General features: G+C 41.0%; 1 protein-coding gene across 1 annotated transcript in view; it reads left to right on the top strand.

The window, feature by feature from the left end:
* The window catches only part of LOC139121484 (A disintegrin and metalloproteinase with thrombospondin motifs 7-like), a 31,804-nt gene extending 16,126 nt beyond the window's left edge, over positions 1-15,678 (top strand). The window contains 18 exon segments of the mRNA XM_070686386.1: positions 1,363-1,553; positions 7,897-7,980; positions 8,269-8,393; positions 9,168-9,317; positions 9,443-9,586; positions 9,975-10,119; positions 10,591-10,692; positions 10,892-11,037; positions 11,288-11,351; positions 11,540-11,645; positions 11,886-12,013; positions 12,456-12,576; positions 12,955-13,196; positions 13,697-13,750; positions 13,753-13,834; positions 14,314-14,440; positions 14,772-14,996; positions 15,560-15,678. Of these exon segments, the coding sequence (XP_070542487.1) occupies positions 1,363-1,553; positions 7,897-7,980; positions 8,269-8,393; positions 9,168-9,317; positions 9,443-9,586; positions 9,975-10,119; positions 10,591-10,692; positions 10,892-11,037; positions 11,288-11,351; positions 11,540-11,645; positions 11,886-12,013; positions 12,456-12,576; positions 12,955-13,196; positions 13,697-13,750; positions 13,753-13,834; positions 14,314-14,440; positions 14,772-14,979 (2,219 nt within the window). The 3' untranslated portion in view covers positions 14,980-14,996; positions 15,560-15,678.
* Positions 15,679-22,500: the final 6,822 nt, after the last annotated feature.

Raw genomic sequence — 22,500 nt, 5'->3', positions numbered from 1 at the left:
CGTGTATTTCCATACGCGTTCAGTACACATGTGGGTTTGTTTGTACCGGCATCACGTGATTATTTGGGCGTACTGAGTATGTAGAACGGCGTACGCATCGCGTCCTTTTTATTCCGGAGTAGAACCATTGCGATTTACGAAGAATGTCCAGGCGCTCAAGGTCTCGTCTGCCTTGTGTATACGCTTGCATATTATCTAGTTAAAAGCCGACGCCACTTAACCCCATTGGACAGTATTACGCAAAAGTTTTGATAAATGAGCGAGCCTGCTCTGAACAATCTGGTCAGGAAGTTCTTCAGGTACTTAAAACTAAGTGAAACGAGGTGCGAAGGACTGGCTTCTTTGAAACGCACCAGCCTGCCTAGATAGGCAAAGCACATGAATTATCCCTCGTTGTACTGTGGGTATTGTCAGTACAATCATCCCCATTTGCAGTCCAAGACAATTGTCTGTCGAAGAGACGCTCCTTTATCGTCAGAGTTATTTTTAGTAGTGATTTTCTAGCCTACACATTTGTATTCTAGCTATTGGTCCCTCTTCTCTGATGGCCAGACGCATCGCTTCGCCCCGTGCATTAGAACCCATTCTTATTCTTTACTAACATTTATATTGTAATTTTGTGAACACTTTGTAAGGGAAATATCGACAAATAAAATGTCTCAAAATCTGATCTCATACCAACATACCACTGCCTCTCCTCTGCGAAGAATGTCTGTCTTCCTTGGAAGATCACCATCCTGATGATGACAATTTCCGTTCTTTTGTTGAGACAAAAACAAGGGAAAAAAAGAAAAAAAAGAAAAAACAAAACAAAACAGAGAAACAAGACAGCATCATCGTTTACATGTCGAGCATCTCGTTCATGGACCTCGCAGTTATCCCTGACGAAGTTACGCACAATGGATTGCCAGCTCGACACATTTAATTTTCACGTTATGCATGAGTAATGAGAAATCTCCCATCCAATACGACCTGGACGACACAAAGTGGCACAACACGGACAACGAACATCAGTCATCTGCGAATAGTCATTTGCATATTTGACTCCAAATCCATAGTCCTTCTCAGCTGAATGCATGAATAAATTTACCGTGTGGGACGCAAATCTCCTCGTCAATTTTATGGAACGTGTCTGTTATGAATTTCAAATAATGTTCATCTATATGATTTTCAGATTTACTATCTGTGTTCGAATGACAATACCTAAAGATAGTCTTTAAGACGAACTTTGCGAATGCACTTTTGTCAACTATCAATAGATACAGTGTTCCATGCATTGTTTCCTTCCCCCATAATGCCTGGTGCAAAACTCAATTTAGAGAAGATAAATAAATTTTCTTTTATGTTTGTTTCTCCTCTCAGATGATCAACGCGAAAGAAGAGAAGAGGCTCCGGAAGAACGAAGCGAGAGAGACACACCTCGCAGAAAGCAGAGATCTGTCAGCGTGGAGCGAAATGTCGAAGTACTGGTCGTTGTAGACAAGGCGATGGTGAGCTACTACGAGGCCCAGAATCAGGACGTGGGGACTTTTGTCTTAACCATCATGAATATGGTGAGTCGGTACATGCCCATTGTGGCCGTGTATCTTCGCCCGTGGACATAGTAAGGGCTTATGCAAATCCATGATGGGTTTTTGTGCGTGTTGTTGTTGTGCGTAGATCGAGGATTTCCGCGGTTAAATATAGCAGTGGTGGCTCAATTCTTGCCGTCAGAGTAAGATTGTAATGAATAGTATTAGCGTCCGTTTTATCACGGTCTTACACAAGCGAAACCGACGTTAATGTCAAGTGTAACAAAAGTAGAAAATCGTCGCAGTTGCGCCTTGTAACGCCTTTGTTTTCATACCATTCACCGCATGTAAGTGGGTATGATCTCCAGCGTAAATAGATGGACGCCGTTGTTCTCTGTCATTAACTTTTCCGGCTTCTCTGACGGTTGCGTCAGCAGTTCAACCTTAACGGTACAAAATGGAGAAGCCGGGCGTACAGGCATGTTGTTCTAAGGCGGATGAGTTACAAAACATGGGATTGTGGAGATGGGAGGGAGGGGGGGGGGGCTTAAGTACAGCTCAATCGTCTCCATCAACAACAACAACACTTCGCATTGTCAATAATTCGGCTGCCGCGTAATGATTCATCGCCCATGAAAAACCCAATACCGTATTGGCCGACAGAGAATAATGAAAGATTAAAAAAAATCCGATAATGCAAAGGAATAAAAAAGTGTTTCAGCACAATGTTTTCCCAGGGACAGAAGTTAAATGGTATTCAAATGTATGTAACCGCTTAATCGCTCTTTTGAAAGTTAGCTGTTTTGTCGGATAAATGCTGCACTGAAAGAAGAGCACACTCCATGGATACTCGTTTAGTTCGTTTCTCCAAGGAACACCATTAAATGTAAATTATCACGGGGCTCCGATGCATTTATGAATATTCCGTGGCTTGCCGCTGTGTTTACCCGTCAAAACACTTCGGAGGCCACCGGTATCTGTCAATGGCCATGCCATTGTACTGGCTACATCTATTTCTCTGTCTTTTGCGTAATGCTGACGTCATTGCTTGTCGTTCCCACAACTTCAAAGGTGTGAGCTAATTTTGGAGACCACCCCAGCACTGGAGTCAGTCATTCACCCACCAGTATTTCTCATTACATACGATATGGCTACCATTCAGATACAGTCGTTATTTCTTGGCGCAGATTTGAACAAATGTTTTTCTTCCTCTCAATCGATTTCACATCTATCTAAACTAAAGGCCGAATTATTGTAAAACAATCTAACCCAATCCCGTATCCACCTATTCCATCACCTCACTGTCATCCGTGAACCCCACCACCATCACCACCACCACCATCAAAATCATCGCCATCATCATCATCATCATCATCATCATCATCATCATCATCATCATCACCATCATCATCATCATCACCACCACAACCACCACCATCATAATCGTCAAGATCATCATTATCATGATCATGATCATGATCATCATTTTGATCACGATCATTAAACTCATAATGATGATGATGATGATGATGATGATGATGATGATTTTGATGATGATGATGAAGATGAAGATGATGAAAATGATGATTTTGATGATGATGATGATAATGATGATGATGATTATGTTGATGATGATGAAGATGATGATTTTGATGATGATGATGATGACGACGATGATGATCGGTTTCGTAGTCGCTAAAACCCAAATATATGGTGGTGATGGCGCGGAGGGTGCGTTCCATCATGATGAATTCATGCACATTCAAAACAGCGTGTAGAGTTACATCTTTCCACAATTCCACGCCTATCAGTTCTCTAAGAAACTGTTGAAAACCTATAAATCTATCCAGTCCGGAGATTATATGTCAATCAAAGTGTAGGGTGAGGGAGGCGGTATCAGTTTTATTTTATTGGGTCTGGTGTATCGGTAATTACTTTTTCCAGTGTTTACATCCCACTGCGGGCAACTTCAACGCCATGGCCACGTCCTGGAAGGTTGCGATATGGAGAATCAACGGAGGCATACGTGTCGATCTCTGGGGAGGTGTCTGCCCACTATATTAAATTTTAACTGGTCTTAAATGTGAAGGCAATCTTTTGAAAGGGCACTCCTCATTAAATAGTAATCCTAGCTAGTGAAAATGGAGGACTTTGCATCTCTGGTTGCTAGCAATTACCCCCTCCCCTCTCCTCGCTAAAAAATCCAACCAAAAATCCAACAAAATCGCGGAAACAGTACATTACTCTTGATGCCAAAGTATACCTACATATTTCTTTGTGTCAATGAAGGGCTATGAAAAGGCAATAGGTACTTCCCAAGTTAACACCACTTGTGGATATTGATAGGAGAAAGTGTGTTAGAGTTACCATGAGAAAGTGTTGGACGGGTTTTCAGCCTTGAAAAAACAAAGCACTCGGGGAATTAGACTTATCTCGAGAAGCCGGTCAGCTAATTTGACGTTTTAAGGCCTCTTAAAACCCGTAATGGAGTAAGATCTGATCCTAGCGCAAGCTAATTGGTACAATTTGCAAAATCGTCTGTGAGAGTGTCAAGGGGACTCAGCCGATTAGACAGTTAACATGGGGATTTGCCGCGCGATTAGCCCGGGCAACAAATGGCCGGCATGAATATGCCAAAAGCTAACACAAATAGCTACATCGGAATATGCACAACAAAAGCTTAATTGCCCCGAGCTATAGTTTCTCTGCTAACAACACGGAGGCTGGCTTGCTTTCCATTCTTTGGATTAAGAATATGCCGGCCGGGTTGTGCACACAGACGATATCTCCTATTACGGATGGACTATTTTATAGTCTTTGGTGGAGATTTTCCTCAAAAAAGCGACAAAAAGCTTCATGGTAAACTCGCCTGAGAAGAATAAATCCAGTTGAAGATTTCATGAAAAAAAACCAACGAAAAACAAAGAAAGGTAAAAATAGGAGACAGAAAGGGAAAGATACTGAGAGTAGACACAAAGGAACAAATGGCGAAGAGATTCAATCAAAATCTACCCGCTTTTCGAGAATAAAAAATGGAGGAGCACTAGTTTAAAATCCGTCTCAAAAAGAGTCTCTCTGAGTGTCTATGGTTAGCTGTGTGTCCAAGGATGCCGAATCGCCACCCCTAGTCCTTTCCTTGACTGCAACAAAACAATTTGGAAGAGTTTAAAACAAGGTTGTAACTAACTCATGAATATTCACGATGCACCCTCACTTTCTTTCCGGCACTTTCAAAGTAACAGATAAGAACAAACGTGGACAATTAAGAGATGTATTGATTAACGGACCCATTCTCTCGTTAATTGAAGATTTTTTTAAGCATGGACTATCTCGCAGATGGGAAACTGATTCACAGGACAACAGGAGTTTACAAGCCAATGCACTGAATCTCACGCTATCTCTCTCATCTCATCAGAACTTCAAATTCAGAATGGATTTATTGTCTTTGGTTTCATTCATCCAGTGTTTAGGCAAAATGCGACATAATTCTGAAGATGTCCATCGTGCAGGTGTTGTTGAAAAATAAGAGCAAGCATTGTCTTCGCCTCGGCGGACAGCCAAGAGTGACGGGCGGAACAGCCTTCCGAACATTGAGATCGTCTATTATCTGTGTATAGTATGTCCGACTCTGTAGCAATAGTACGAGGAAAATAGCTGTCTGAAGAAGAGTGCAGTTTCTTTTACTATAATGCGATTCAGTCGGATTTCAGCGTTAAATGGCACAATTAGCAAGATAGAAAATAGGGCCTCAGTTTGAAATAATCACAGACAAGTAGTCTGTGGAATAATACATAGTAGATGCGTTCAGACACTGTCGACGACATACAGCACATCGACCACAGAAGCAAACTTGAGTAGTCTCGGAGCCTGTCCGTTAGAATGAGATCCGGTAATTAGCTTCGACTGCTCGCAATGACTGACTTCTGCTCCTTGAATAATGTTTAAGCTGATTTTATTTTGTGTACTGAGAGACAGACTTTGTTCTCCTTTCACGTGACAGTAATGAGGCTTGTCAGAGTTGTGGTCGCCTGTCTGGTGAAATTATCCACTTCCTCAATCAAATTATCGAGTTATCGCAGTGTCTCTGCTGTGAATCTACCCAAGAGACCTCATATGTGTTACGCCTTGGCCTTTTCTTCGAACACATTTTAGAAATAGAAGAGCCACACCAATGGCCATTAAGCTGATGTCCGACCCTCCTTGTATCTTTTTTTGATCTTTCTGGTGGAGACCGTACTGTTGATGATCCATGTCAACACAGGAGGGACTCTATCATAAGTCCATGAAATTGACACACTTTGGCCAACAACCTTCAAAATACTCGATATAAACCGACATGAAAACTACAATTTACGTCATCAAACGCAAGTAGAATGCGAAAAATTAATTTTTAAGTCAATGAAATGAACAAATGACCTGGGGTGAAATTTACAACCGTGCTTCAATTGAGCTTACCTTGCAAACCTGATCTAGACTTACAATGACATTTCATTAGTTCGTTTTTTCAGCGATTGTTCCCTTTCTTGGCACAAATCCCGACAAAACAAGTAGTGTATCAGGGAGTGAAACTATTGCACTTCGTCCCCTCCGGGAATTGCTAATATGCCCTCCAAGAATTATTAAAACAAACGTCACTGTAGGTGGTCCCCATAGCCTCGCTGTCTCATGGTCCCGCAGTCTGGCGTGGGGGAGTTCAGAGGTCGGCTTCCAACTTCGAGTGGAAATTAAGTCTGCCCTGTCTGTAACCGTTACAATGGGTACAAACAAAACCACCTCGAGTGAAATAGGGAGAACAGAGACAGAACGAATACATTATGAAACCAGTGTGATCTGTGAAAGCGTGCTGCCGATCACTTGTTAAAACAGTTTTGTTTTTACAACCCGGGTCCATGACAGTTATCGGCCGGGCACAATTTAGGATTACCGATGTAATGTCTTGAAAAGCCGTGTTCCGTTGCGTCACCATCCATTTGAAAAGCGACGGAATTAGCGAGGAAAAGTCCAAGAGGTTGGGTAATCGTCCTAATAAATCTCCGTTACTTTATTTCGCCGAATGATCCCCCTCTATTGTCACAGAGGGGAAATGACCAGTCACAAGAGCGGAGGGGAGGGAAGATTTAAATATGTCCCATTTTCACATGATGCAAATAAATGAATAATGCCAATGCAACGTCTTTACGATGATATCATTTGACATCTTTGAATGTGTCACTGGCTGGATTTGGAGTGGTCACACCTTGTCGGAGTGTTTTGAAACAAACTTTACAACGATGTGCACGAACACAAACCACCTGAGGGGCCGTCTCTGAACTGTAGCGTGGACGGAATGCTTGAACCGTCAGTTAAGTTTCCCATGCATAGTGCATTTCAGCAATCGATCTTGACAATCTGTATGTAAATTGTAGTAGTCAGCCACAGACTATATATATATATATATATATATATATATATATATATATATATATATATATATATATATATATATATATATATATATATATATATATATATATATATATATATAATATATGGTATATGTATAACAACACGGAACAAAGTCCGGTCTGTCAAACACAAGTATTTCTTCTGGTTTTCTTCAATTTGAAGAGACTTCATGCTTGGGAGGCTGAACGTAGTGATGCGAAATATTGACCAATAAAGCCTTGCATGTTCACAATTTCACAGTCGGTATCGTTGCTTCGGAGTGTCATATTAAACCATGTAAGTGGCTCCAAGGACCGTTTGGTGGTTTACTTTCAATGAACTATTACTTCACTTCTCACATTACCTGTTTTTAGAGTCGAGTCTCTCGACCTTGACTGTGTCGCCGCAAGATCACGACAATACCCTGCGACTGGTCTTGTTGGGAGGGGGGATTAAGAGACAGGGACACAGAGAGGGGTTAACAGATCTCAGTCGCTATCCAAATCATGTTTCATACATAACTACAATAAACGGAGTCGTATCAGTTTTCTGCGGTCAGTTTGTGGTTGGTTTCATTTCTACGAACGGCGTAATATTCCCGGCCTTTGATTATAGACGACAACTTGAAGCAGTCGCCGTGATCGGATTTTCTCAATGAGAGTTTCATACTGCTCTCTCGGGCAAGATAAACGACATAATCCAACCTCAGCCATCAATAACTGTGACACATAAAATGTAGGCCGTGTTTATTCTTACAAAGAAGACTTTTAAAAACTCTCTTAACATTCAGCAATTTATCGGAGGCATCTTAATTTTCCTAATGCGCAATTCCAGTAGCATGTACACATTGTGTGAATAGCGCTCGATATTAAAAGGCGTAAACATACCGTACAGCACAAGTGAATCCTGTGGTGGCGCTCTAATCCAGTGATGATTAACATCTCGTTTCTCTTTTGTCCAGGTGTCCGGTCTGTACCACGACGCAAGTCTTGGCAACGCCGTCAATGTCGCCATGGTGCGCCTGATGATGATGGAAGATGATGAGGTGTGTATCGCGCATGCGTTTGAGTTTTACCAACATTTTCAGTCTTTTTTTCTTTTGACATGACTCCTTTCAATGATAATGCCAGAAGCAAATACTCATAAACTACAACAATACCAAAGCGTGATAACAGCAAACAACTCCGGGCATAATCAATGTCGGCGTTTCGGTTTGTGGAAAATGTACTCTGACAGGCTGAACAATATATGAACAATGGACGTCCGGGGTGTCCGCTGACACTGGCTGGATATTTTAATAGAGATCTCTATGTTTGTGTTAAACCCCACACAGAAAGATTTAGAGATTACCCACCATGCCGACTCCACCCTGAAGAGTTTCTGTCGATGGCAAAATATGATCAATCCAACAGACGAGAGCCACCCGAATCATCATGATGTTGCCATACTATTGACCAGGTAAATATCAAATTCTAAAGGAACGTACGCTTGATAGTTGTACGAGGACTGTAGGAGAAAAAAATCTCGCAACCCCGTAACTCAATCAGATGCCAGCATCCCTAACTATCTTGATGCTGCCATGATATTGACCGGGTAAATATCAAGTTGTGAATGCTGCCACGATATTGACCAGGTAAATATCAAGTTGTGAATGCTGCCACGATATTGACCGGGTAAATATCAAGTTGTGAATGCTGCCACGATATTGACCGGGTAAATATCAAGTTTGTGAATGCTGCCACGATATTGACCGGGTAAATATCAAGTTGTGAATGCTGCCACGATATTGACCGGGTAAATATCAAGTTGTGAATGCTGCCACGATATTGACCGGGTAAATATCAAGTTTGTGAATGCTGCCACGATATTGACAGGGTAAATATCAAGTTGTGAATACGGTTCCATTAGAGATCTGGAGAGGATGACTCTAGGAGTAGTACTGTGGTATTTCAAATAGGAGGACGGGAGACGCTCTACTTTAGTATCGATGTTGCTTAATCTTTCATCGGCGGTCACTAGAATCGGAAGCGATGATTATAGATATTCGAGTCTTCGAGTGGAGCTTTGTTGGCAGAACCAATTCCAATAGCTTCAAATGGTGATCTTTCCATTTCTGTCATTGACAAACAAGTCGGCTCAAACAAGTCACCTGTAGTCATGTGATCATATTGACGAAGTAATGGGCTATTTTTACACACTCCACACGGTAACTGTGCGATTCTTCCTTTTCAGAGTGAATCTGTGTGCCCATATGAACAAGCCCTGTGGAACTCTTGGATTGGCTGAAGTATCCGGGATGTGTCAAGCTCATCGGAGCTGCAACGTCAACGAGGATTCTGGTCTGGCCTTGGCGTTCACCGTGGCACATGAAATGGGACATAGGTATGCGCACTCTCGATCCCTCGCATCAATTGATCCAATTTTCATATCAATTTTTCAGTTCACAAATCAGTCAAGTGCCTCTCTGATATGATGATGTTGTACGTCTGGTATATTGCGTTTTACAGCTTTGGGATGAAACACGACGGCCAGGGAAATAAGTGTAAGTCATCAGGAGCGCGCCCTCACGTGATGTCCCCTCTTCTGTCGTCTGAAACCAGCCCGCTGATGTGGTCGGACTGCAGCAGACAATACATCACCAAGTTCCTCGAGTAAGTAACATTTCCACAACTACTTAGATGGCATAAAATTCGTCAAATGACCAGAAAGATAAATGTGTTTTCCTAGGGGTCGGCAATCGGACGATGGAGAGGGATGTGAAATACGGAATACAATTTACGAAGCAAATATTCCATGTAAAGGTATTTATAACCTTGTTTTTGCAAAGCAATCACTTGACAGTCGATCAAAAAAGTGGGAATGCAAAATCCGGCAAAAAGTATTGTCGAATTAAAAAAAGAAATAATAAAATTGTATGATGATATTCTGACCAGTCCTTCCGATATTTAACGGTCTACGATATTACTGATTCCGAGATCGCGGCTTCTTGCGTCTTTCTTGATGAATTTACATTCTTTTTTTCGATATTTTCCGTTCTAGTCTTGGCTGGGGAGAATGCCTGATTGACGAGCCGACAAAACACAACTTTGACTACCCAACAATACCACCCGGTGTCATGTACGACGTTGATCGCCAGTGTCAATTGCAGTACGGCAAAGATGCTAAATACTGTGGCTGGATGCCGGTATGTTTTAACTCGGGTTTTTCGTCCGCGTTCTAATCCTTCTCTGCGGGCAAGCTGTTGTCTAGCTCGTCAAACTGATGTATTTACTAGGCTGGGATGCACAGTGTAAATTTTAAAGCATAATGCAACTTCAAGTGTACTAGAACTGTGACTGTCGACATTGTGTCTTTCCCACATTAAGCCGATCGGGAAAGAGGGGGCACGAGTTGAGTACCGTGTAAGACGAGTATATTAATAGACAAAATAGTTTTGATCTGTTCTACCAGGTTATGGTGAATTACGCATCATTATGAAAATAATTCTGTATTTTTTGAGTGATCAAAAATAGTTCATGGAAGTTCTTATAAAGTTTGTCCACGTGGAGGGACATAGCTAATCAGTACTATGATTTTGATGGTTTCAAGTCCTACCACAAGACTACAGATCTAATCAAAACTCTTTTCTCATTTCTGTGTCCATCTTTCTCATCAGAACATGTGTGACACTCTGTGGTGTATGGTGGGACATGAATGTCACTCGAGGCTAGAGTCTGCAGCCATTGGAACTGCTTGTGGAAAACCGGAGGAGGATAAGGTATGAAAAAAAAGCATGCACAAGTAAAACATTTCTCGAACGGTCACCCGTTGCTACTTTAGTCGTCTGCTGAAAAATTGAAGTTTCATTGAAAATCTGTAAGTAAAAAATAAAATAAAATAGGCTTAACTTTAAAGAAATTTGAATAGATATAGCCTAGTGACTAAAATTATTATGATCATTTCCTCTTGTTTAACAGTGGTGTTTTGCTGGTAAATGCATCGAGATGGAGGACCCAACAACCGCCATCAACGGTGACTGGGGGGAATGGGGCGACTGGTCAGAGTGTTCAAGGACCTGTGGTGCAGGTGTATCTTTCGTTGAACGTCATTGTGACAACCCAGCGTACGTATTTTCTTCTTTTCGCGCCAATGAAAGCTTCTTCTTCACGCATACACAAGAAAAATCGATGAGAACATTTTTCTTTTAAGCGATAACCTTAGAAATAGAAAACAGTTTGTGCTTTCTTCAGCCAACCGCGCTATAAGGTTTGTCGTCCTTGTTGAAAAGACTTCTGTATTATTTCCTATCTTTCGTTTCGAGATAAAATCTCACGGCTAAAAATTGACTTCAATTATTGTCGCTTATTTTACAGTCCCCAATATGGCGGCAAGTACTGCGTTGGAGAGAGACGACGATATAGAGTCTGCAATACTGAGGTAAGGCGCCCGATATTGTATTATCGTCTGATGATATTATTGTTAAATCATGAAAAATTGATCCAATCGATCTTTAGAAGATCGCGTGACGTAATATAACACTAAAGGAAAGAAATGTCCCTAAATTTTGTTCCTTTGAACATTTCTTGGTTATATTCACCGACTTTTGTCCCCTTTTGTTTTTCTAGCCCTGTGACGAAAACGCGCCAACATTTCGCGCTCAGCAGTGTAGTCGGTTCAATTCGCAGCCGTTCCAAGGAAATCTACACACATGGGTTCCCATCTTCCGTGAAGGTAAATGATATGTTCCACAATTGTAAATGAGAAAGGTTACAGCAAGGCATTCTGCTGTGTACGTTGTAGTCTCATTCTCGACAGAGCATAGGGCTCATCATAGTTTAGGTTGACAAATCATTTACGGGTTGAAGAACCAAGAGTCCATGTTTCACAGCTCAAGCAGACTTTCACATCAATTTTACGTATCGTTTAGAATGTCGACAGTGAATGATATTTGACACTCTGCCCTGTCGACAGATGTACCATGCCAACTTCACTGTAAACCAAAAGACAGACTCTTCAGCACAAAACTGGCCGAAGCTGTCTTGGACGGCACTCCCTGTGCCTACGGAAGCAGGGCCATGTGTATTTCTGGAGTGTGTAAGGTGAGTTTTCTGTCCAGCCGCTGATTTTGAAAAAATGTTCCGATTGTACAACTCCAGAATTTTTTCGTGAAAGTTGCATACGCAAACGAATAACTGGTGTTGCCAACAAACACCAGAAGCCATCACTATCGTTATAGTTGCACATTATACGTGTCGGATGCTTAGCCTGTTTGCATTTCTGGCGTGTACGGAGTTGTAACTTTAATTTATTTTCCGACATGTTTTACTCTGTCTGTAAAGCTTGTATGTTATCGCTAACAATTAAATTTTTGTCCGGACCAGAATTCGTTTGTCGACTATAACTTTGCCTATTGTATACAGACTGTTGTTTGTTTAGTTGCGTTGTAAATTTTAGTTCAACAAACTCTAGGGAGAAGAAAAAACTCTGCTTTTTTCATTAACAAAATTAAAATATATTTACCCTTGAATTACATTCGTTTAGGAGGTTGGCTGTGACTTCAAGATCGATTCTGGAGCCAAAGAAGACCTGTGCGGTGTCTGCCATGGTGATGGGTCAACTTGTAAGAAGGTGCAAGACGAGTACAAAAAACTGGTAGGGCGCGGTAAGTCAAACGCCACCTCCATATTAAAAATGATCAGCACACAGTGTATATATATATATATATATATATATATATATATATATATATATATATATATATATATATATATTATATGATATATGGTATATATAAACTGAAATTTTGCATATATATATTATATATATAAGCTGAAATTGAGTGTGGATACAATTGTTTGAGCTGATGTATCTGATAGGAAGACATACATGTTAACCTTTTCGAGAAAAGGTGACTCAAGAAATTTTTAAGACACATTGTAACCGCCCATACATACACATGTGAAAATTTAGATGCCATTGAGGTAATGGAGCTGTTTGGATTTCGATTTTAATTATCCTTTTGTTCGATTATTGATCACAGGCTATGAGGAGGCCACCGTTATTCCCCCGGGTGCCAGAAATATTCGCGTTGAAGAGGTAGCCGCGGCGAACAATTACCTGGCTCTTAAAGGAGACACCGGGCAGTACTATATCAACGGTCATTGGTACATTCAGTGGAGTGGCGAATACCAGGCTGCCGGTACCACAGTCATCTACGAAAGAAACGGGAGCAGGGAGAAATTCAGTGCTGCAGGACCGACAACTGAACCACTGCACATAATGGTTAGTCCTCTCTGGTGTCGATATTGACAAGAACGCCATGGCTTGCAAATTGGCGGGAATACTTTGACTAACACAAATTTTATTCCGTGTTGGCACAAAAATGTTTGTTCCATGTAAGATCGCCTCTTAAGGTAGAATGCATCTCGGGGATAGATATTTGGACTTTCAATTTTTAAATTCTTTTCTGATATACCGCTTGTTGCCCTTAATGCTCTTGGAGTATAAAAAAAATTGCCCTCTTAGTTTTTAGAAAATCGAAAATTGTATTTTTCACTATAGAAATAATACAGAGATGGCAGCCATTTTGAATTTCAAATATCGGTAAATGCAAGGTAATATGATTCTCCAGTACCACCCTTTGCGTGGTGACCCTGATCTTGATGCTTATTTGGTAAGAGAATGGTTAAGTGTTTCCTTGAGGAAAAGTTTAAGTCTTCCGATTTCGAGGCCCACACTACATGTACCTTAAAATCTGACCCATTTTACTCTTTTTCTATCAGCTCTTGTTCCAGAGCGAGAATCCAGGCGTTGCCTTTGAGTACACAATCCCAAAAGCCAAAATGAAACGATGCCGAGAAAACTCGATTTTTATTGGGAGCATGGAGACTGGAGCCACTGTACAAAAACATGTGGCGGGGGTAGGTTCTGTTCGCTTCATCCACTCGCTTTGAGAATGCCAATTTAAAGCTGGTCAAACTTACCAGACCGTGCAACACCATAGGTTTGACAAATGGGGCTTTACCGTATGCCGTGCTATAATTATGACAAATAAGCTTTCAACCTCATTCCTACAATCTTTGGCTCTGTAATCTTTGAACGGTCTCCAACATAAGTCGCATAGTGATGGCAACCTATATATAAACCAAAATCACTTCGTTAGACTGGTTTCCTGAATACACTTCCGACAGTGTACAAGTCTAAAGAAAGACTTCAGTGCAGAAAGCCATGGCAACATAACAGACCGACTTGGACATCTGAAAAATGAATATCATGACCGCCATTTTGACTGAGTACCACTTCTGTGTTAAAGGTGAGCCGCGTGATCATTAGGTACTTATCTGTACACCCATCTTTTCCAAGCATGGACACCATTAGAACATTTACAATCTGTTCGCAGGGACTCAAATTGCGCCCACCCAATGCTCGGAGAAGATTGCAGGCGTTGTGGACGATAAATACTGCGACATTTCACAAAAACCCGGCCAGAAGCAGAAGTCTTGTAACGTACAAGATTGTCCACCTACGTAAGTGACTATACTTCAATTTTATCGCGCTATTTCAGCTTCAAAGAAATGCTTTTTCGTGTATATTCACGTTAACGTTTCAGAGGGTACACTGGGAGGAGTGGGGGGGGGGGGGGGGGGGTCAGTCTCTCGAAATCTTCCAATTCTTCCGAGTGTGGTAGTCTACAGCTTATGCATAATTCAAGATTGTGAAATTTGCAATGAAAATGTTATTTCTCACCGGACGCTTCATTAATATAAATCAACACGTTATGCTCAACACATGACGTGACCATTTGAAAATAGTGGCAGAAATTAGTCCTTTCAACGTCTTTCATCTTTCACTCTGTAGTTGGTGGACCGGTGCCTGGCAACACTGCTCATCAACTTGCGGTGAGAACGGAACGGTGGTACGATCTGTGATTTGTATCCGCACTGTCAACAACGACGAACAGATCGCTCTGTCGGACGAGATGTGCACCGTGCTCGGACTTGAAAACCTAGCCACCAGAAGCCCTGTGAGAATCTTATCCCCTGCCCAGAGGACGCAGTATGGCTGACCGACGAGTGGTCTGAAGTAAGTGTCAGCCGTGACTTTAACCTGTTCACCCAAAATCCCTGTAAACAGGTCCATACTCACCATTGGTATAAACGATTGCTTTGGGCAACCGACACTGTGAACTGAAAGGGTTTAAAACCGGTGATCATAATTTTGACTTTTCAGCGCCTGCGCATTTAACACTTTTGCCACCAGACTACTGTTTTTCGATAGGGTGGATGGACCCACTTGCAGGACGATTTCAATTGCTCATGGGTTTCACAAAAATTAAAAGCAGTCTTTAGTGTATATAATAAAGTAGACCACTGTAATAATGTATATTAAGGAAGAAATAAAATTACTTTCATCCAAACGAACACACAAAAATTAAGCTTTACATAAATTAACCCTATGTGATATCAAAAATCGAATGGGTCTCGTAAGTTTCTTTCAAAGAAAAACGGAAAATCACAAGATTTGGTAGTATATTGAGATAACTTTTAACATCGAGAAGAGCTCAAAGAAAACAGAACAATTGTCTTCGGCAATTTCAACATTTCTACCGCTCAAATTGACAAGATTGCCGATATTGTGTCTTTCAGTGTCCGACAAAGTGCGGAGAAGGCTCCCAAACAAGAAATGTCAGATGCAAGGTCGCCGAGCACTACTGCGATCCGCTGAAAAGACCAGTAGCCGAGCGGCGATGTTACGTGGACTGTCCACCGACACGAATGTAGTACACTCGCCCGTAGTCTACTCCAGTATCGACCTGAGGCACAAGAGGATTGGCGGCAAGCTTAGAGGGGAAGACGCGCGACCCTCGCCAACTTCAAGAGATTATGACGACTACGGAGAAGAGGAAGATCCTCTTCTGTCTGGCATAAGTTTTGGCGAATATGAAAAATACGTTGGTGAGGGCAAGACCCTGGAAGAATTGATCGCAAGGCGAGCGGAAAGGGAAAAAGAGGGCGCTAGTCAGGAAGGCGACGCTATATTGGATTACAATGATGGAGTTGTTGAAGATGAACGAATTTTGTCTGACGAAGATGCTAGTAATGAAGATTTGGAAAAGGATGTTCACAAAAATTCCGATTTAAAATCAAGGAATAAATTCCGAAATCCAGGTACAATTTCTCGGTCTATGAGGCCAACAAAGTATACTACAAGTAGAACTCGTGTTGATTCAAAAACACTCAATTTGTCCACTGCCAAACAAGTCACAGAGGAGGCCGCCACGACAACGCAGTATGCCACAACAATGCCCGCCACTACAGAAGCCTTCGGGGAATGGATTACCGGGGAGTGGACCGAGGTGTGTAATGCGTTCGTTGTCCCTTCCGAATGTTGCTATGTGCATTTCGCAATTCATCGGCCCAGCTTGGACTGAGAGCAAAGTAGGCCTACTGAAAGTAATACAATAGTCATCACCTCAAACTTGACTCTGCTGAAGTTGCCAAACACTTATGACGTTGTCGATGGTTGTTTTTATAATATCAATTATCCATGAATAGTTTGTGATGCGTCTCGAAAGTAAAAGACTTAAACTTTCGCTCAAACTTCCTCAAAGTATATTTCAACAATCCTCTTTCAAAATCAAGAACAAAAATCGAGGGGTCGCCGTGCAAATTTTTGTATTAGAAAAACAAATTACCAAAGATTTACCGATATTTGAAATTCAAAATGGCCTCCAACCCTGTGTTAACTCTATGGAAAAAATAAAATTTTCGATTTTCTGAAAACTAAGACGGTGAAAAGCTTTCTTACTCCAAGAACTTTAAAATGAACCCCATAAATGGTAGATCAGAAAAAGAATGTAAAATTTTGAGAATCTGAAAGGAACAACATACATGCCGTGATGTTTTATTTCTAAAGTGCCTCACCAAATCGTAATATCAGAGGTGGTAAGAAGAGATCATATTGCTGATATTTTTTCTCGCATTGCTTATTGATTGTTGTCCATCTCTTGACCAGTGTTCACGCACTTGCGGCAGGGGAATCCAGAGGCGTGACGTGCATTGCTCAATACCTCGCCGTTGCAACCACAGCACAAAACCGATGAGGCAACGGCACTGCGAGCTGGCAGAGTGCGTGGCGTGGATCGCCGGATCATGGAGTCAGGTAATCATTGGATCCGATTTGTACCAAAAATTTTCCTCTTCAAGTTCATTCTCTTCACCGTAAATATTGCTGAGTTCCAATGCCTCCACAAATTCCAGTGTGAATTCTCGCCTTTTCGCGTAGCGAGATTACTGAACGCAAGCAAAGCAATCACATACAAAGTCAAAAGTCGAATAGCTGTGACATATCAAATCTGAAGGCCACGTATGCCCCTATGTTTTGTTATTTCAGTGTTCAGTCACTTGTGGAACTGGCTTTCAGAGTCGAAGTGTAAAATGCGTCAACGTCGTTTCGGAAGAGCCAACCAGCGGATGCAACATGTACAGACAACCAACACGGCGACAGACGTGCACCCTGTCTGACTGTCCCGCCAAAAATTTAGGTGAGATTTTGGTAATGATCTAAAATGTGGTATGAGCATATTTGATGCATATAGCTTTTGAGCTTTGTGCTCCGGATTTTTGAAGTACACTCCGACAGATCTGTCAGATAACAGTGAAATAAAATGAATATTATCATGTACTTCATGTAACGTTTTTATAAAAACCACGACCACCGAAGGCAAGTAGAGGCGGTTTTTATTTTCCCATGTGAAAAGGGACCAGCACGAAAGTGTTACGAACTTAGTTATAGAAGCGGGGACTCACCCTGTACGTTTAGAAATTCATACAAACATTGCAATATTTTTCATTTCGTGCCTGAACTTCTTATTTCCTCAGCGTTTTCAAAGTGCAGCAGAGACAGAATGAACGCGGGACTTTGTCAGATCATCAAGCGTCGGGGCAGATGCCAGTTGTACAGAATGCAATGCTGTGTCACCTGCGGAAGATGAATGCAACTGTAAAAGACGTACAATTTCATTTCTTTGTTCAAGAACCTCCTCAATAGATTTGTTTGAAATGAAACCCTGTGTATTTATTTTTCCGCGGTCGCCCGAAGACGTTTGCAAAACGCCTGATCTACGTATTTGACGTCAGGTGGTCTCGTGAATCTCGACTTTTCACCAATACGGCGAGATTGTCTCTCGCCATATTTCCTAACCGTGGAAGTTGCGCAAGGAAACGTGCCAACGGACTGTTGGATTGACTTCTATTTGCCTAAAGCAATGACTTCGTCTGAAATACATTGGATAAATTTCAAAAAAGTAAATTATTTATGGAAATGAGAAGAAAGATGGATAGATGTCGACCAGTGATAATGAATTTTATTGGTGGGCAAAGAGAGCTCATTGATCTTCGCGGTTTAAATTGTGTTTACAGAGAACGATCGAAGAACGAAACTCTTCTTCTGTCCACTTTCAACATTGTATGGTGCTATGTTTAAACCTGATTTACCTCACTCGAAAGTACGGTTGCCCAAGCAAGACCCTCGTACCTCATCAAGAGTATGGTTGCCGAGCAAGACCATCCTGATTTACTTTCACCCCGAGAAACGGTTACCCAGCAAGTCCAACGTAATTTAACCTTCAAAGAGTACCGTTACTCAAGCAAGACTTGGGTAATTTATTCCACCCAGAGTACGATAACCATAGCAACGAACACCGCTAGAGTATCCCTTCCTTATTTATTCACAACGATGTCATTTATTTATTGCAACAATCTCGTGGGTGTTTTATTCGGTGTTTTAATCGATCAAAGGTCGGCGACTTTCAAAATCTTGTAACAGAGAAATTCGCAGGTCTGTAAATAATTTGGTTTTCATGGAACAGCATTTATCGAGTGGTAGCGTTTTATAGATAATGAAAACATGTCGTGTAAAAAAACGTTTGACATTTTTTATTGGTAGTGGTATGCGTTAGAGTGTGAAATCTTGCTGGAAACGATTATCACACTCAAAATTATGCATGTAGGGTTTATTTGAAGTACCAATGATATATCGGCTAATCTAGTGGTTTATTTTATTTCAAATTTTGCGCACATAGATAGCTTTCACAGCCTTTTCTGCGGTTTGAAGGAGCTGTTTTTGTTTTTGGCCGTCAGCCCTGTCAGATGAAGGGAAAACATTGATGCTTTGTTATCTTCAGCATGGGACGTTGCAAGTCTATCCACTTGATAGAAATTTACGTCTTCTTCGTAGCAGATGTTTAATCGTCACGTGATGTATCACATGATGAATCGAAGCCGGAGCTGTAAATATTTCCACTGCACCAAAAAAATATTCCCCGAAAGCGTTAGAGTACCTACCTACTTCATCTTCTTTGCATGTCATTGTCTATAATTAGATACAGGGTAACCATACAAATTTATAGTACTTTCTCAATTCTTTGGTTGATTTCGCGCTTTTGTACCGGGCCAATTCTTCACCGACATTGCCGAATTTTCTGACTACCTTCCCGCCAAAACTGAATCCCCAATCTCGCACAAATCAGTACTTCACCAAATTCTTCACAAACATTTCGAAATATCTTCTCAGTATAGCCACAAAAATAACATCCCGCCATTTTCCTATTCCTGACATCAGAGAGCAAATTACTCCTTGGAGAAGTTTTAAAACCTGAAATAAGTTTTAAGAGAAACATTGAAGGCTAAAGTTTTTAATCAATCAGGGGAGAAAATGATAGATGTACATCTTGCATGTAAGCTCAGTACGGTCCTTGGTAGTCACATGTTACAATCCAGTAATCGTGTGTTTTGGTTTATCGTAGAATCAGAGTAAGCGAGAATTTCTATGGTTTAAGGCAGTTCTGTAAACCGTCTTCAGATAAACTGAATGTGTGTGTGACCATGATTCGATATTTTATCGAGAGCGAGGGAGCCAATAATCCTTTAAAGGGGCACAAGCTGTTACTTTGTAATTATATTTCCGTTACTTTGTTCTCAGCAAACCATATACGTCTTTTTATTCTTCTCCCATGGTAGGTTGAAATACAAAGTATTTCCCTTGCTAACACAATGTAGGGTGTGCCTCATGCAATATTTGTGTTGACATTTCTTGTCCGAACTAAGACTTAGTTGTCAACGATTGGTTTTCAAACATATTGGCCGTGTCTTGAAGAGCTGAATACAAGGTATTTCGACACCATCGGGAAATAGGATAAGAAACCATATTTTACAGAGTGAACAAAGTACTGGAAAATAGGTCAAAAGTCACATCAAGTTGTACCTTAAAGAAACTCAGGTGATTCAAAGTGGATTTAACAAGGTTTATACAATTAGATCTATTTACAAAGGTTGTCTACAGTCGATGTTTGTAGTCTATATTTCCCTTTTGGTGATTTGTATGAATAAAAGTTAATTTAATTTGACTTTTTCGTTCGTTTGTCGTGTTTTCCTGTGTACGTCCTATTCTTCTCTGTACATTATGTGTAGTAATCATCAGCTACTTTCATTGGACCGTTAGTCTGTCTGTCTGTCTGTCTGTCTGTCTGTCTGTCTGTCTGTCTGTCTGTCTGTATGTATGTCTGTCTGTCTGTATGTTTGTATGTATGTATGTCTCCGTGTGTGCGTATGGATTTTTAGTCCCAACGGACACCGTCCGGGGGGGGGGGGCTTATAGGTTTGGTCATGTCCGTGCGTGTGTGCGTGCGTGCGTGCGTCCGTCCGTTCACGCAGATATCTCAGACATGCCCAGGTCAATTTCTTTCAAACTTTGCACAAGGATAGTACTCTACCCCATACAGATGCACGTCGATTTGTTTCACAATGCCATCAAATTTGGCCGTGTTAGAGGACTTTTTAGTTTTCACCTCCATAGACTCCCATGTATAAGGCAGTCTCCATAGACTCCCATGTATAAGGCAATCCATAGACTCCCATGTATAAGGCAGTCCATAGACTCCCATGTATAAGGCCAAGAAAAATAAAAATTTAGTTTCTCATCGTATTCATATTGCAAAAAGGATGCAGTGACACAGTTTTTAGTCCCCACGGATGAAGTCCAGGGGGCTTGAGTCCATTCGTAAGTCCATCCGTTCACGCAGATATCTCAGATATTTTGACAAAATGTCATTAATTATGCGCATATCTAATTTTGAGCGAGCCAATAGAGCTAGAGGTCTGATTTTTGGTATACAGGGATAACTTGGCAATACTATTTTTTTTTCGAAATGTCACGTGATCTCGGTGACCTTTGATCTCAAATATACATATTTTTCCATAACTCAGTAACCACAAGTGCTACACCCTTCATATATGGTATGATGGGACAGCTTATGACGCCACATATTGTACCTCATTAATTATGCGCATATCTAATTTTGAGCAAGTCAATAGAGCTAGAGGTCTGATTTTTGGTATATAGGGATAACTTAGCAATACAATTTTTTTGACAAAATGTCACGTGACCTCGGTGACCTTTGACCTCAAATATACATATTTGTCCATAACTCAGTAACCACAAGTGGTACACCCTTCATATATGGTATGATGGGAGACCTTATGATGTTTCATACTGTACCTCATTAATTATGCGTATATCTAATTCTGAGCAAGCCCATAGAGCTGGATGTCTGATTTTTGGTATATAGGGATAACTATAAGATAGAAATTTTTTGACCAAATGTCATGTGACCTCGATGACCTTTGACCTGAAATATACGTTTATGTCGATAAATACGTAACCACAAGTGCTATGTCCTTTATATCTATACCCTCCAATTCTGATAGGATATTAGACCTTAAGATGTCACATCTTGTACCTCATTATTATGCGCATATGTATTTCTTGGCTGGCCAATACAGTTAGAGGTCTGATCTTTTTCCGATCTAGAACCATAACTTAGACATGCCTCTTGTTTCAAATTGGGAACAACGACATAGACCTATGTGCCCATAGATCTCAACATATACACTCCAGTTAATCTTCTTAATGACCACATTTCCTGCCCCATCAAGACTAATACTCCTATTACAAGTGGGGACTATGTCATTGTCAATGACTTGTTCCAAATGGAGTTGTTTTTCTCAAGACATGCAAACGAGCTGTTTTTCAGGAAATAATACACAACCAAGACTAGTCAGAAACCACGGTCTGCATCACATCGGAATCTCGTATCCCTCCACAATTAGAAGGGTAGTGACAGTTACTAGACCCTTTCTTTCAGTATTTTATTGTGTCAAATATAGTTTCCTTAGTCTACTATGTAACAGCCACTGTCCTCTTAATTGATTACAAGTTAATTTATACGCAAGAGCAGACTGAATTCTATCAGGGTTTTTGTTCTGTTCAATGAATATACTGTTCGTTTGACAAACAAGGCAGGGTGGTCTCGGCTGTCGAGTGATTTTAATCAACGCTGTCTTTCTGTCATGATTTCATTCTTGAATGCTTAACAACACAAAACAGGGGCTCTTACTATAGAGCCAAGTGCACAAAATAGAAAGGAACTCAAACCGACATTTAAATGTATCAAGTCGTTTAGGTAATTACCACTAATTGGTGGACACCAACGTAGCAAGAACAACCAGCAGAGCAGATTTGGCACCTG

This window comes from Ptychodera flava, chromosome 21 (genome assembly GCF_041260155.1).
Source record: "Ptychodera flava strain L36383 chromosome 21, AS_Pfla_20210202, whole genome shotgun sequence".
Classification (NCBI taxonomy): domain Eukaryota; kingdom Metazoa; phylum Hemichordata; class Enteropneusta; family Ptychoderidae; genus Ptychodera; species Ptychodera flava.
This window is presented reverse-complemented; position numbering and strand designations above follow the sequence as displayed.